General features: G+C 43.3%; 1 protein-coding gene across 1 annotated transcript in view; it reads right to left on the bottom strand.

Moving 5' to 3' along the window:
- The window catches only part of CD9 (CD9 molecule), a gene marked incomplete in the record, with an annotated part of 54,568 nt that overhangs the window by 6,129 nt on the left and 37,165 nt on the right, over positions 1–11,274 (bottom strand). The window contains 2 exon segments of the mRNA XM_029287252.1: positions 1,030–1,127; positions 3,256–3,358. Coding sequence (XP_029143085.1) covers positions 1,030–1,127; positions 3,256–3,358 — 201 coding nt within the window.

Here is an 11,274-nt window from a genome sequence, read left to right as displayed (position 1 = left end):
TTGGCATATCATGATGATAACACCCTCATTTCATTTTTAGATGCCCCCTTCCTTCTGAAGAGGCAGGGTACCAAAAAATGCTAACAACCAACTCTAAGAACAGCTTGATAAAAAGCAATTGAACCAAAACAAGCTCCTTTAAACTCAGCAAATCAATGAGAGTCTTAAAAGGGCAGTAAAATAGCAGCCATTCAGCAAGCTGAGGACACAGCTGGAGAAAAGAGTTCCAGACTGAGCATCCAGCCACGTGGGAAGGAATAAGGACCGTTGGTTGGACTAGATGACCTCCCAGCACCCTTTTAGCTTTATGATTCTTTGCCCCACTATTTGGGGACACTTTTAGGATGGGCTCGTACTGTGGCCTTCGATGCTGAAGCTCAGATCAATTTTCTAATGAGCTTGAACAGGGGAAAGTATCTTATTTTTTCCTCTTGACATTGGTTTGTGTTCTGACATGTTTGTGACATGTGTTTTCCCATCAAACAAGTCACATCAAACAAGTCTCCAGGGCTGACAACACCCTAGATTTGCTGTGGTCCTTTGAAGGATTTGGGGCGGGAAGGGGTTAGCGCAACTCCTCTTAAAGGTCGCACTGCTGAAAAATAAAAGTAGAAACCTTTGTCTTTATCCTTTTTTTGCAGTTTTTGTCTTTTTTCTCAACCAGGGCAAACTTACTCTTGTTTTCCCCAAATCTCAACCTGGATCTGAGCTTCCAAATTGATCCCTCTCTTCTCTCTCTCTATCAGATGATCTGGGCCAATCAGACCATCACCATCTTTGCAAAAGAATTTTCTGCTTGAAAAGCGCCGGGATGTTATGCAAATAGGAAGCAGTTGTGTGGCACACACAAAATCCTAACGCACATCACTCACTGCGTTTGGAGCCTCTCCGGGCATGCATAACGAATTAAACATGTTTCCTAGGCTCTATTTTTAGACCGGGAAAAACAAAAGCAAAAACTCAAGGAATGAAATAGTCCAATTTTAAGGCCTGGTCTCTGTGTGTGTGGGTGTGTGTGTATAGACTTACCAAGCCAAGCATACACTGGGACTCCTGTATCGCTCCGCAGCATCCCAAGAAGCCGACCAGCATTATGAGGGCGCCAGCACCAATGAGAATGTAAATCCCTATGGAGGAGAAAGGAGGAGGAGGAGAAGAAAGGGAAGAGGAAGAAGAAGAAGAAGCGTAGGAAGAGGAGGAAGATGAAGATGTGGAGGATAAGGAAGGAAAAGGAGAAGAAAGGAGTAGGAGTAGGAGTAGGAGTAGGAGTAGGAGTAGGAGGAGAAGAAGAAGAAGAAGAAGAAGAAGAAGAAGAAGAAGAAGAAGAAGAAGAAGAAGAAGAAGAAGAAGAAGAAGAAGAAGAAGAAGAAGAAGAAGAAGAAGAAGAAGAAGAAGAAGAAGAAGAAGAAGAAGAAGAAGAAGAAGAAGAATTAGATCACATGGAACAAGGAGTTCAACCAAGGCAGCTTGCATTTACACCAATGGCTGTCATCTTTCCTTGCAGGGCCCAATCACTTGGGCGGACCCTTTCTTGCCCCTTCTCATGTGGAATGATAAGCGGTCTGGCCTAGCGGTTAGGGTGCGAGCCTAGAAACTAGGAGACGGTCAGTTCTAGTCCTGCCTTAGCCCAAAAAAAGCCAGCTGGGTGACTCTGAGGCAATCACAAGAGACCATGAGTTCTAATCCCGCCTTAGGCAGGAAAGCCGGATGGGTGACGTAGGGCCAGTCCCTCTCTCTCTCTCTCAGCCCAACCCACCTCACAGGGTTCTTGTTGTGGGGAAAAGAGGAGGAGGGAGGAGCCTAATTAATTAATTAGAGCAGGGGGTTGGACTAGAAGATCTCCAAAGGTCCCTTCCAACTCTATTATTATTGTTGTTGTTGCTGTTGTTTGTTATTGTTGTTATTACTCTTCTTCTTCTTCTTCTTCTTCTTCTTCTTCTTCTTCTTCTTATTATTATTATTATTATTATTATTATTATTATTATTATTATTATTATATTACTATCCTCAAGAGGGCAGGTGAAAAGGCTAGCAAATTCTTCTTTCAAGAGACTACAGAGACCTCTCTATAGCCATCTGAGCAGGGGGTTGGACTAGAAGACCTCCAAGGTCCCTTCCAACATCATCATCATCATCAATCATCATCATCATCGTTATTGTTGCTGTTGTTATTGTTATTATTGTTATTGTTGTTGTTGTTATTATTATTATTTATTATTATTATTATTATTATTATTATTATTATTATTATTATTATTATTATTATTATTATTATTATTATTATTATCAATATTATTATTACCTATTTGCCCCAAGTTACTGTCCAAAGTAATAAAGCCAGGCTAAAATTCTCACAAATGAACAGATTAGGCCCCAGCTGCAATCTCCTATCAAAATTCACATAGCAGCCCTACCCTTTTAAATTCCTTTTCTAACGATTTCAGGATGGAAATGGCCAGGCGTCCATTTTGCAGAATTGATACCGGGGGGGGGGGGGCTACCAGGATAAACAATATTCCACCCCGGCTGCTTTAGCCATTATTCTCTTCCGCTCTCTCCAGCTCTCCCCACAAAACCAGTTGCACAATTTATTCCCCCCCCCCACACACACACAAAGGAAGCCAAGGACGGTTGCTCACAATCCCAGCAGAAAGCATGTGTGTTTTTTTTTTTAATCAGTTAACGGCTGCCCATTTTGCAAACATTCTTTTATTATCTTCATTAAAGCATTTCCTGGTTGACTTCAAAGGAAAAAGTTGAGTGTTTACGGCTGGGCAGGCCTTAAAAATAAAAAAAAAACCACTTCATGAGACCTCACACAAACTCTGCAGCTGAAGAAGAAAAAGGAGAGAGAGATTTTGTCGCTGTTGGGAGGATCCAGCTAATGCTTTATTCCTGCCACTTTTTTTATATATATATATTTTTAAGTTCACACAGAAGCTTTGAAAAAAAAAGCACAAGCGGTTTGAGCGGATATGTCAGCCCTTCTTTCACCCGCCCTCGTTAAGAAGAGTTGATGAAATTTGCAAGGCGTTTTCTGGCATTAACGTGGGTTTTTAGTCCAATTACCAGCGCTTGTGTTTGTCAGGGATTTTTTTTTAAAAAAAAAAACCACCACCATGGAAGGACAATCCTGAAATGTTTTAAACTTTAAAAGGGAATTCTGCAACCTCGAAGCAAAACCTCTGGGTCGTCCAGGAGAGAGAGAAAAAAATAATGTTACTAGCCTGGAAGGTTTTATCTTAAATGATTTACCTGTATAGAAGTTCGTATTGTTTTCCTCCGACTGAAAGATATCATTGGTCTTTGAATCGAAGCGAAGCCATAGTCCGATTCCCAGTACAGCCGTGCCAGCAAGCTGTGGAGGAGAAGTGAAGACGAAGATCCTCAGTCTTTGACGTGGTATGGATTCCCCACTCAGGGTAGACCTCAAGTCCACCTTGCCCGACCCATCCTTTCAGTTCTGTGAGTCTGGGCATGAACCTCCATGGAGGGAATTATTCAAGAAAGGTCTTTAGGAGCTGCTACAGGAACGCCATGGGGAGAAAACTATGCCCTCCCCCTGCTAAATGTCTATGGAGATTATTCTCAGTCATGCTCCAACGCTGGACGTTTTTAAGAAGAGACTGGACAGCCATTTGTCCGAAATGGTGTAGGGTTTCCTGCCTGAGCAGGGGGTTGGACTCGATGACCTCCAAGGTCCCTTCCAACTTTACTATTATTATTATTATTATTATTATTATTATTATTATTATCCAGGTCCTGGTTGTCCCAAAGGTGCTTTTTTCAAGTCAACTGGACTTCCTTGTTTTTCTTTGAAGACCTTTTGCTTCTCATCCCAGAAGCATCTTCAGCTCTGACTGGATGGTGGGGAGATGGGAGGATTTATACTCCTTCAATCATTGATAAACCTCCAAAGGGCCTTAACAGCTGTATAAATCCTTGCCTCCTGGAAAAAATACCACTTTTGGGGTCTCTCCCTTCTAACTAAGGGCAACAATGCATTGGAAGTCCTGTCTCATATGAATTGACATTCCCCCCTGAAGGATGCATATAACTCCAGCTTCCTCTTCCAACTGTTATATTGATCTGCAGAACCCAGAAGCAGCTGGAGTGGCTGACAAATACACCCTAAGCATCATTTTCCCTCTGGCAGTCCTGAATCACACACACACACACACACACACACACACACACACACACACACAGAGAGAGAGAGAGAGTGAGAGAGATAGTGTGTGTGAGAGAGAGTGTGTTTGTGTGAGAGAGAGTGAGAGAGAGAGTGAGAGAGAGTGTGTGTGAGAGAGAGAGTGAGAGAGAGAGAGTGAGTGTGAGTGTGTGTGTGTGAGAGAGAGCGAGAGAGTGTGAGAGAGAGTGTGTGTGTGTGAGAGAGAGAGTGAGAGTGTGTGTGAGAGAGAGAGTGAGAGTGTGTGTGTGTGTGTGAGAGAGAGAGAGAGTGAGAGAGAGAGTGTATGTGTGTGTGTGTGTGTGTGTGTGTGTGTGTGTGTGTGTGTTCAGGAGCAGATAGGAAGAAAGATGGTTAGAAGTGGAGGGACATTAAAATGAACCCAATCAAACCCAAATTAAGAGAAGCCATGGAGACAACGAGGTGTCTTCATTGTATTGAATCCCAAATATGCTTTTTGACGAGGCACCTGGACTTCCTCGTTTTTCTTTGAAGACGTTTCGCTTCTCATCCAAGAAGCTTCTTCAGTTCTGACTGGATGGTGGGAATGGAAGGATTTATACTTCTTCAATCATTCATAAACCTCCAAGTGGCCTCAACAACTCTCTGAAAGAATGCAAATGACCAGCTCTCTGCAAGGAGTATAAGTCCTTCCCTTCCCCACCATCCAGTCAGAGCTGAAGAAGCTTCTGGGATGAGAAGCGAAACGTCTTCAAAGAAAAACAAGAAAGTCCAGTTCTTTTGTGTCCTTTTTCGTACTTATTTTTTAAGACACGAAAATAGATTTAAATACTTTAAGGTAATTCATTCTGGGAAAATTTTTAACCAGCGGAAATGTTTGGAACGTTGTGGGGAAAATAAATTGAAACCAGAATTGTAAACAGGATCTATGACGAGGCAACCGAGATGACCAGATAGAAAAGAAGCATGATACTGATGTGGTTATTTATTGGTAGACATTTTAGAAAAAACCTTTCTGTTTAATCGTTGCCTATCAAATTAATAAGAACTGTATTCATTTACGGTGGAAAAAGAGAACGTGATTGGAAGAAGAGAAAAATCAAGCCAAGCTGTTATGTGGATTTTGGAATATAGAAACTAACTGTTAGTGATTACTTTGTAAATATAAAGCCAGACAACATGCTGTTTACCAAATATTAAGGTGTTTGTGTTAAAAAAAATCAATAATATATATATATATATATATATTTTAAAAATCCTTCCATTCCCCACCATCCAGTCAGAGCTGAGGAAGCTTCTGGGATGAGAAGCGAAATGTCTTCAAGAAAAAACAAGAAAGTCCAGTTGCTTCCTGAAAAAAGCACCTTTGGGATAACTATAATAATAATAATAATAATAATAATAATAATAATAATAATAATAATAATAATAATAATAATAATAATAATAATAATAATACTAATAATAAAGTTGGAAGGGACCTTGGAGGTCTTCTAGTCCAACCCCCTGCTCAGGCAGGAAACCCTATACCATTTCAGACAAATGGCCGTCCAGTCTCTTCTTAAAATCTTCCAGTGTTGGAGCATTCACCGCTTCTGGAGGCAGGTAGTTCCACTGGTTCCACTATGACCTGGAGGACTGAGAATAACCTCCATAGATATTGTATTGCATCAGCAGCCAAGAGGATGGGAATGGGGGGAACCACAACATCTGATGGGAGTCCACGTCGTCCTTAGTGGACAAAATGCATCGCACCTGCCTTGGCTCATATTCTTCTTCTTTTGTGGTCTCTGTCTAGTGAGGGATTCTTTATAGCAGTGTTTCTCAACCTTGACCATTTTAAGGCATGTGGACTTCAACTCCCAGAATTCCACAGCCAGCATTGCTGGCTGTGGAATTCTGGGAGTTGAAGTCCACATGCCTTAAAATTGTCAAGGTTGAGAAACACTGCTTTATAGTTTCTCAAGGAATGTGGTGAGGGCTTTGGAGGCATCACAGCTAACTACGCAGTTTCCTGAACTGTGCCAGACTCGTGAAGGGTGACTGACCTTACAAAAGGAAAACAGGCGTTGAAGCTGGACCTAGCCAAGCATCTGTCAAACATCCAACCAGGTGGCATCCTAAAAATAACTAAACAGTTTTTGCAATCACCTGGGAGTCGCTCCTTGACCCCTGGGGATGTTTTAATGCCCGTCCCCAGCTCCACTGTAGCTCCACGTGGAAGACAAAGGTCCAACGTTTCTATTCCTATTTGGGCCACACGGATTCTGAACTCTCTCTAGTCTAGCAGTTTTGACGGTTTGAAGTCAGTTGTGCAACCTTCCTGTTTATTTTCCTAGGCTGGGCAAGCCGTGAGGAGCCCCCACGTCTTGCCTCATCGGCCTGTCCTTGAAGGGCATCGTTGTTTTTCCCTGCAGATTACTACACTGCCTGTCTGGAGGCAAACTCACAGCAAGCGAGAAAGCACGTGACTCTGCAACAATGGGCCAGGCCATCGCTGGGCTTTCAAAAGAAGAGGAACGCAGAAGTAAATCCAAGTAATCACAGGTTAGGGAAACACAATTCACGGTGTGCAGTCAGGCCTGCAAGCCTTGGTGGGGCGGTGATGAGAGTGGGGTTAGAATTCAGGATGGCCGGCTAATTCTGCCCACTGGCCAGGAGTTCGGTTCTGGCGGGGCTCAAGGCGGATTCAGCCTCCCGTCCTTCCGCGGTCGGTAAAACGAGGACCCAGATTGTTGGGGGCAAATAGGCTGACTCTGTAAACCGCTTAGAGAGGGCTGTAAAAGCACTGTGAAGCGGTATATAAGTCTAAGTGCTATGGCCAAGTGCGAAGGAAGGAAGGAAGGAAGGAAGGAAGGAAGGGAAGGAAGGAGGGAGGGAGGGAGAGAAGGAAGGTGTGAAGGAAGGAAGGAAGGAAGGAAGGAAGGAGGGAGGGAAGGAAGGAAGGAGGAAGGGAGGGAAGGAAGGAAGGAAGGAAAGAAAAAAGGAGGGAGGAAGGGAAGGAAGGAGGGAGGGAGGGAGGGAAAGAAGGAAGGTGGGAAGGGAGGCGGGAGGGAAGGAAGGAGGGAGAGAGGGAGGAAGGGAAGAATGAATGAATGAATGAATGAAGGAAGGAAGGAAGGGCCATGGTGGTGCAGTGGTGAGAATGCAGCATTGCAGGCTGACTCTGCCCACCGCCAGCAGTACGATCCTGACCGGCTCAAGGTTGACTCAGCCTTCCGTCCTTCCCAGGAGGACCCAGATTGATGGAGGCCATAACCTGACTCTGTAAACTGCTTAGAGAGGGCTGTAAAGCACTATGAAGCGGTATATAAGTCTAAATGCTGTTGCTGCTAGCCAGAATCAAGGGCAGTTTTAGTCCACCAACCAGCACAGTCCAGCCAGCCTTTCGGTGGTTTATTTACTAAACCAACGCTAAGTCATAGATCAATATTTAGGTTTCTATTTAGTATCCCCACCCAACATACTGACTAGGCAGGGTTTTTTTTTTCATAACTGCTGGGTTGTGAGTCCCATCATTCCCACCCACCATAGTTAATCTTAGACAAGTCCCTCTCGGTCCCAAAGCCAATGCAGCAAGGAGGTTAATAACGAGGATTCATCTTATAACTATTTGAGGTTCAGCATTTCCCATAATTTTCAGCTAGATCCTGTTTTCTCTCGTGCAGGCCCAAAAACCAAAGCTCAGATTAAAGGGTGTATAGTCCACAGTCAGCACACTTTAAAACCAGGCGGACTTCAGTCTCCTTGATCTACCTCAGGGGTGGGGAACGGTGGCCCTTTTACAACTGGTGGACTTCAACTCCCAGAATTCCTGATGCTGGCTCCGGAATTCTGGGAGTTGGAAGTCCACAGCTCATAAAGGGGCCACGGTTTCCCACCTCTGATCTACATCAACGCAGCTTCCACTGCCAATAGATGTCAAGCCAGTTCATCTGAAACAAGCGGCCTCACAATGTGGCAACAGGCCCCGCCCCTTTCGAGTGTGCATTGCGACATTACATGCACGCCCAGAGGAAGGGCATTTCCGAGTTGTGTCGCATTTGTGTGCAGCCAGAGTCTCGAATACCAGGATTGAAATCCACGCCCACTTCTACTCGTTCCACACTCAACCGGACTGGGTCCACACGAGGCCAAAGGTGGACATCACATCCCAAAGGCGCTTTTCCAAAAGGCAACTGGACTTACAGATAGTCCTTGACTTTTCAGCAGTTCATTTAGTGACCGTTCAACGTTACAACGGCACTGAAAAATGTGACTTATGACCGTATTTCACAGTTACCTTTGCAGCATCGCCACGATCAGGTGAACGGAATTCAGATGCTTAGCAACTGGTTCATATTTATGACCGAATGTCATGGTTCCCGACAGATGAAACTCTTCAAAGAACTTCTTTGAGGCATTGTTTACCTTAAAGAATCTTTATTCGAGAAGCATAACGTCTGGCACGTACATAGGCCAAGCCAAAATCTGAATTCCCCTCCCCTGAGCACATAGTATCAAAGCACAATTCCCTCCTCTAATTTACGGTCATAAATCACATTCTCCAATTAGCTTGAAATGCAGGCTTTCCCTCCAGTTCTCTAGCCTGCCAATTCTTATCATCTCTTATTTCAATAACCTTGGTTCTCACACTAGGTCCAGCATTGTTATGTCTAGCTAAACTCCCATGCACATTCCTCCTCCACCCCCAGTATCATCTAACTCTAACTCTAAGAGTAAAACATAAGAAGGAAAATGGCTGCATCTCCACATGTTGTCAAAGCAAAAACATCCGATGTTAGCAGCGTTGACATTGTTGCTGTGTACCAAGGTCACACGATCCCCTTTGGCAACTTTCCGACAAGCCAAGTCAATGGGGAAGCAGGATTCACTTAACCATCGGGTTATTAACTTACCCACTTAACAACTGTAGCAAGACAGGTCATAAAATGGTGCAAAACTCACTTAACAAATGTCTCACTTAACAGCAGAAAGTTTGGGCTCAGTTGTGGTCGTGTTGTTGTTGTTTTTTTTCCTTTGAAAATGTTTTGCTTCTCATCCAGGAAGCTTCTTCAGTTCCAACTGGAGAAGGGTAGAACTGAAGAAGCTTCTGGGATGAGAAGCGAAATATTTTCAAAGGAAAAAAAAAAGAAGTACCGGTAAGTCCAGTTGCCTTTTGGGGAAAAAAACCCCCCACAACTTTGGGATAACCAGGACCTCGGATGATTGAGAACCTTCGTAGACATGAGGACATCACGGCTCGGTCTGTGATGCTACGGAGTTCATTCAGTAAACCAAGATTAAAATCTGCCCATATTGTGCAACCACACCAGGGAAAGAACCCAATGACTTCTCCATTCCTCTCAGCTTCTTCCCAGTTTCTTCTGGCTTTACTGGAACTGAAGGGGAATTTCAGAATGAGAATCCCTGGGAATCTGTCTACCTTCTCCATGCCCTGGAGGAAGGGCGTGGAAGAAGCTTCTGGAAGGAGACTGGAGCAAAGGAAGGACAGCGCCGTCTATCTCCAGTCTACAACACAGCCCTTCCAGCAGTTCCCAAAAGGCTCCACACCCATTTGCACCACTCAGGTGACTCTGAAGACACAGGTAAACCTCCAGGTGGCCTCAACGACTCTCTAAAAGGATGCAAACGATCAGCCGTCTGCAAGGAGTATAAATCCTTCCATTCCCCCACCATCCATCAGAGCGGAAGAAGCTTCTGGGATGAGAAGCGAAACCTCTTCAAAACCAAACAAGAAAGTTGAAAAAAGCACCTTTGGGACAACTGAAATGACGGCCAGTACTATACAAATCTTTTGTCGCCTTTTAAAGCAGACATTTGCAAGCCCGTTGTATATAAAGCGTAACTCTGTATTTTAAATGACAGTCATTATATAAGAATTTACTCTTATGGTTTATACCGTCTTGACGCAGGGGTAGGCAACCTTGGCTCTTTTATAACTCATGGACTTCAACTCCCAGAATTCCTGCTGGCTCAGGAATTCTGGGAGTTGAAGTCCACGAGTCATAAAAGAGCCAAGGTTGCCTACCCCTGATTATTGTTGTGGACATCCATATATTACTATTACCTGAAGTTTAACAATGATGGACAGTTTTTAAAACAACCCAGTATATTCAGTTATTTAAAACTAATTAAACAAATAGTATATTGTAAGCTGCCCAGAATCACAACGGGCAACACAAAAAAAGGTAAACCATAAAACATTGAAAACTTTAACCTAACTCTGTGTTTGTAAACTGCCGGTTTATCTACTTTTTGTTTTATTTTATTTTTCTCTCCCTTTGTTTCCTTCGTGTGTGTCTTTTCCTTTTTTTTTTCTTTCTCCCTTGCTTCGTAAAAATAAAACCACAAAAGGAGGTTAAAAGTCCTATCAACATATTTTAGGCTTGCACCGAAAGGCAAACATTCCATTTTTTTTTTTATAGCGTCTTTGTCAACATCTCAAGTTAAGGCATTGTTGGTTTCGCTCGCCCAGAGCAAAAAACCCTTTTAGGATTCCGAAGTTGTGCGGTGCCACACTCTGATTTTAATCTGGCAATTAACAGAGGCAGACATTACATCCCAGCCCAGATTAGTAGCAGAACCAGTTCCCAACGGGTGCCATTGGCCAAATAAAAATAGGCTTTTGCGTCAAGCTCTTTTGTCTGCGCGAACCAACGTGCGTCTGCTCTCTCTTGGATTATGGAAAACGAAATGAAGGTAGTTCCTCAATTTAGGACAATGGAGCCCCCCAATTTTTGTCGCTAAATGAGACATTTGTTAAGTCAGCTTCGCCCCACTTTGTGACCTTTCTCGCCACAGTTGTTACGCAAATCGCTGCGGTTGTCATGCCAGTGACCCCCTTGACTTTGCTTGTCAAACGGTCACAAAAAAGGGAACCACGTGACCTCCTCACGTGACCTCGGGACACTGCAAACCGTCGTAAACACGAGTCAGTTGGAACAATTGCTCCAGAATTTCACTCCCTTCACACTCCTCCGAGTTAAAACAACACTGTCTCCAGAAAAAAAAGAAGAAATTGCCTGCTTGTGATATAATAATAATAATAATAATAATAATAATAATAATAATAATAATAATAATAATAATAATAATAATAATAATAATAATAATAATAATAATAA

Source organism: Protobothrops mucrosquamatus, unplaced genomic scaffold (assembly GCF_001527695.2).
Source record: "Protobothrops mucrosquamatus isolate PMUCROS unplaced genomic scaffold, P.Mucros_1.0 scaffold_20, whole genome shotgun sequence".
Lineage (NCBI taxonomy): Eukaryota > Metazoa > Chordata > Lepidosauria > Squamata > Viperidae > Protobothrops > Protobothrops mucrosquamatus.
This window is presented reverse-complemented; position numbering and strand designations above follow the sequence as displayed.